The sequence below is a fragment of the Mytilus trossulus genome, chromosome 8 (genome assembly GCF_036588685.1).
Source record: "Mytilus trossulus isolate FHL-02 chromosome 8, PNRI_Mtr1.1.1.hap1, whole genome shotgun sequence".
Lineage (NCBI taxonomy): Eukaryota > Metazoa > Mollusca > Bivalvia > Mytilida > Mytilidae > Mytilus > Mytilus trossulus.
The window spans coordinates 58,671,620-58,676,033 of record NC_086380.1 but is presented as its reverse complement, the minus strand read 5'-3'; the positions used below and the strand labels follow the sequence as shown (position 1 = coordinate 58,676,033).

Here is a 4,414-nt window from a genome sequence, read left to right as displayed (position 1 = left end):
TTTCCTGCACCGTATACGGCACCCGTCGTGTTATTTCTTTGTTCAGTTCGGTAAAGAAAAGTAAAAACACAAAAATACTGAACTCCGAGGAAAATTCAAAAAGGAAATTCCCAAATCAAATGGCAAAATCAAAGGTTCAAACCTATCAAACGAATGGATAACAACTGTCATATTCCTGACTTGGTACAGGCATTTTATTATGTAGAAAATGGTGGATTGAACCTGGTTTTATAGCTAGCTAAACCTCTCACTTGTATGACAGTCGCATCAAATTCCATGACATTGTCAACGATTCGTGAACAAAAAAAACCCCCAGATACAATAAGTAAAAATGTAAAAACTTGGGGTACAGCAGCCAACATTGTTTTATAATCTTAATCACTATAAAAACAATAAATGTAACGAAGAAGCACAAAAAGGAATACATCAAATGTAACATCCTCATTTTGTTTATATTATACGATTTTTTTTTATATTAAAATAATTTTGTCGTTCAAAGTATGACGGCATACATAAATGCAGAGGCAAATAAAGTATATATAACCAAAAAAACAAACTTAACAGTAAAAGTAATAATAATAAATAAAATAATTGAAGGAAGGTTATTATGACTAGGAAGACTGTCAGATACTATTTCTGACACACTGATGTCAAAATGGCTAATCAGCTCATAATGGTGACCGTAAAATGTCTTGAGCGATGACCTTAATTTGATTGATTCCTATCCCTGTCTTAGCAACTTTTAAATGCACGGCATTTGATTCGAATAAAACGTCCTAATATTGTCGGAACCAAAGCCTCACAAAACATTTATCTTTATGTATTTAATGAACGCTTATCAAAGGAAATGTTTTTAAACTACATTGCAGTTTTAATTGATTATCAAAAGTTGAGCAGAAATAACTGCTGACCAAAACGGAGCAATATAGTTCAGCATCTTTAAGTTTGATTGTGTTTGTGTCATCAAAATTTTATTTTCAGCGAATTTTTAAAGGCAATGTTTTGTCAGACATTTTGTTTTTGCAACTGTTTCTACAACTTACAGTTTTTCAATAGCCCCTGTAGTAGTATTTCCCTTCACCAGAGTATTTAAAGCTGTAAAAGTTCAAAAACCGTACTGTTCTGTGAAAATAATAGAGTTTAAAGGAATTTCTCACTTTTCACTTGCTAATCACTGCAAATCAGCTAGCATTGAGCATTTAAATTTACATTTCGTTAAGTGAATATATGATCCTTCAATGCTGAAGTCATTTGCAAACTGACAACGCCATGGCTAAATAAGAAACATTTTAACGTGGTTCGTGTTGCTCCATCTATGTTTTCTATGTTGTGTGTTTTGCACTATTGTTTTTCATAATATGCAGTTGTATGCTGATCTTATTTAGAATAAACCATTATTTCGGGGCCTTTTATAGCTGACTATAGTTGTTTATTCTGTGTCAATTTGGTCTCTTGTAGAGAGTTGTCTCATTAGCAATCATACCATATCTTCTTTTGTATATGTTACTAAGAATGAATGTTATGTATACCTTACGAATTAACAGTAATATTTTCATATACTGATAAATATTGACTGTCATATTAAGTATTTAAGTAATAACTATATAATAGGTTCGCTCCTGCTATTGATGCATTAGAAATAGAAATGAATAATCTATGTTTTATCCTGGCTATATGTATTTACTTGTATAAGCGTTCTGTTAACATATTTAAAGCAGAATAAATATTTTATCAATTTTATTAAGGCAAAGAAGTAAATATAAATGCAACACAAAAACAATTGCAACAAAGCATAAAAACAATACATTGTAAAATGTATGTAAAGATTCAATAAGAAAATCTGAGCAAATCTAAAATATTCTTAACTACACATTCACCTTTTAACTACGACTTTGATAAACGAATACAACCCTGTTTCATTAAACTACAATTCGAACATCAAACATGTATATTTAAATAACTATTTACACAAACGTTAAATAAAAATACATGTAAAGAATCATTTAAAAACATAAAAAACATAAAAAACCCTTAAAACAAATTTTATACATTAACAAATTTTATTTTAACAGAGCAAAAACAATAAAAAAAATTACACACAATACACACACTCACAATCTCACACACTTTCACATAATATCAAACGGAATGTCTTAAAACATTATCAGTATCAAGTTCACGGAAATAAATACAATCATATATACACACAAAGGCAGTGACTAGCTTCAGTTCGAGACTGTTTGATTGCGGACGGAAATTGCACTCATGTAACCGTTGGTTTGAGTATTTTTAATTTAATATCATAAATATACAACCATGTTCATATATGTCCATAGGACATTACAATGCTTGTTCCAGTTACTCTGGAAAGGATGTGTCGGAAATCAAAGACCTTACATTTCCTCTGGTCCGTCAGCTGGTGGACGAGCAGTGGTTATTTGTACATCATTAACGACTTCTCTTGGCTGTTCACATACATAGGCTACTGGAATATAAGTTTCAGTTACTTCATATTTATAATATCCATTTGCACAACCTGCTCTTTTTAATACTTGGATTTTCTGTTGAATTGGTGAACATTTTTGATCCCCGGAAGCATCAATACACTTGGTACATTTAGTGCTAGCTCTATAGATTTCATGGGGGAATGTTTCAGCGCTGTATGGAGTCTTCTCTAAATACCAAGGGCATGATGTACGTACCATTAAAGGAAGATTAGATCCCTTTAAAAATGTTGAAGGACAGCTGCTTTGAGCTTTATCTATACCAAAATATACAAGTTGACCGAAGTCAGCTTCTAGTGTGTTCTGTGTCCAACCTTCCGTGAAAAATAATGATCTGTAATCTATACCTCCATTTAAACTATTGAATCGGGTCTGTAAATTTGATGGATCTGTACATGTGGGGGCACTTTTGACAGATATGATACTGTAGCAGATGAATAGTCCGACAGCTTTAAGGATCTGGAAATGAATAAAAAAATCAATTTGAAAAGTTAAATTTATGTCAATCACATGTATAAATCTTTAATTTATAAAGATTTTTTTTTTCCACAATTTTGGATTAAATACAATAGTTTTGTTATAAGGTAAAGTTTGGTTTTCATTAAATTTTATAAACTAAGTCTGACCTATTACTGATAATTTGTATAATTTGTTAAAGGTTATAAGTTCGCATTCTCAAATATTGCTACTATATAAAATTTTAAAATATGAAAAATGTCGTAATAAATATAATCATCTATCGAATAGCTACTAACTAGCAGCTAAATACTACAAGCTTCATTTCGTACAATTAAATATTGTTGCTTACATTGATAAAATTCATCTTGTATATTTTTCTTGTTAACTTATTTAGGCTTCTTGTGTTCTTGTCTTACTGGTACTGTAATGTTGTAATCGTATTAAGACAATATATATATATGTATTTTGAAAAAGGATGTATCTATTTTTAAAATTTGGAATCAACTTTTCTTCAACCACTGAAAAGTAGCCGCAACTCAACAGATAACCAAGCCTCTGTGGGAAATTTGTATTGTAGAATAATTTAACCGTAAGAAATCACACGGAAGTCATCTGTTATCATTTCCGTAGCTATTATTAGAAGGTCTTTAAAATTAGGTGATTTCCTCTCAGTAGTTTTATCGTTTTAAGTCAATTGAATTGTTGTTCGACAGTGAATTCACACATTTTTATTGATTTTGTGGTTTAAATTTTATTTACCTGTGATATACAAATTGTGAGTTATCAAGAAATTATATAGAAAAGTTATCTTTTATTAGAGGTTACAATAAGAATAAAATGTGTTACTATTGGTCAATCTTCAGGGACACTGCATACACCGATAAAGTTTTATTTTGCCTTTTGTTCAAATTGTGATATTCTTACATAAAATTTTAAGAAAGACCTTCAAAACATAGATAATTTTAATAGGGATTATTTAAGCCACACTATTTTAAGTGAAACGCCAAATTTTAATGATATAGTTAGTATCATTAATATCAAAATCATTCTGCGATATGTACAAAAAGAAAATTGCAAATACAACATTTTAAAACATTTAGTTAAATTCGTGTACATGTTGATTTTGCTATTTATATGAAACTACATACGCAAATAGGTCACACTGTAAGTTTGACTTTATCATACCCACTTAAAAGATTAAAAATGTATACACTTTTCATCTTTTATTATGTACATTCGACATTTAATTTCTTAACAATTTAAATTCTGTTTACAACATTTTAACTTGGATATAAACCGATAAATTACATGTACCAGCCTACAAATGTATGTTTGTTTTGATTTATCTTTGCAAATATTTGTGATATTGAAAGAAATCATATAAAGTATGTAACTGTCAAAAACAATATATTGGTTGTTTGTTTAATCGAAATTCAATAAACGACAAATCA

The 4,414-nt window shown here is 29.7% G+C and overlaps 1 protein-coding gene across 1 annotated transcript; it reads right to left on the bottom strand.

The window, feature by feature from the left end:
- Window positions 1-1,778: 1,778 nt before the first annotated feature.
- On the bottom strand, window positions 1,779-3,385 carry LOC134682003 (uncharacterized). The gene is made up of 2 exons (XM_063541611.1): window positions 3,313-3,385; window positions 1,779-2,963 (listed from the first exon to the last, which is right to left on the bottom strand). The coding sequence occupies exons 1-2, from the start codon at window positions 3,325-3,327 to the stop codon at window positions 2,394-2,396; spliced, it is 585 nt and encodes a 194-aa protein (XP_063397681.1). The 5' UTR covers window positions 3,328-3,385; the 3' UTR covers window positions 1,779-2,393.
- Window positions 3,386-4,414: the final 1,029 nt, after the last annotated feature.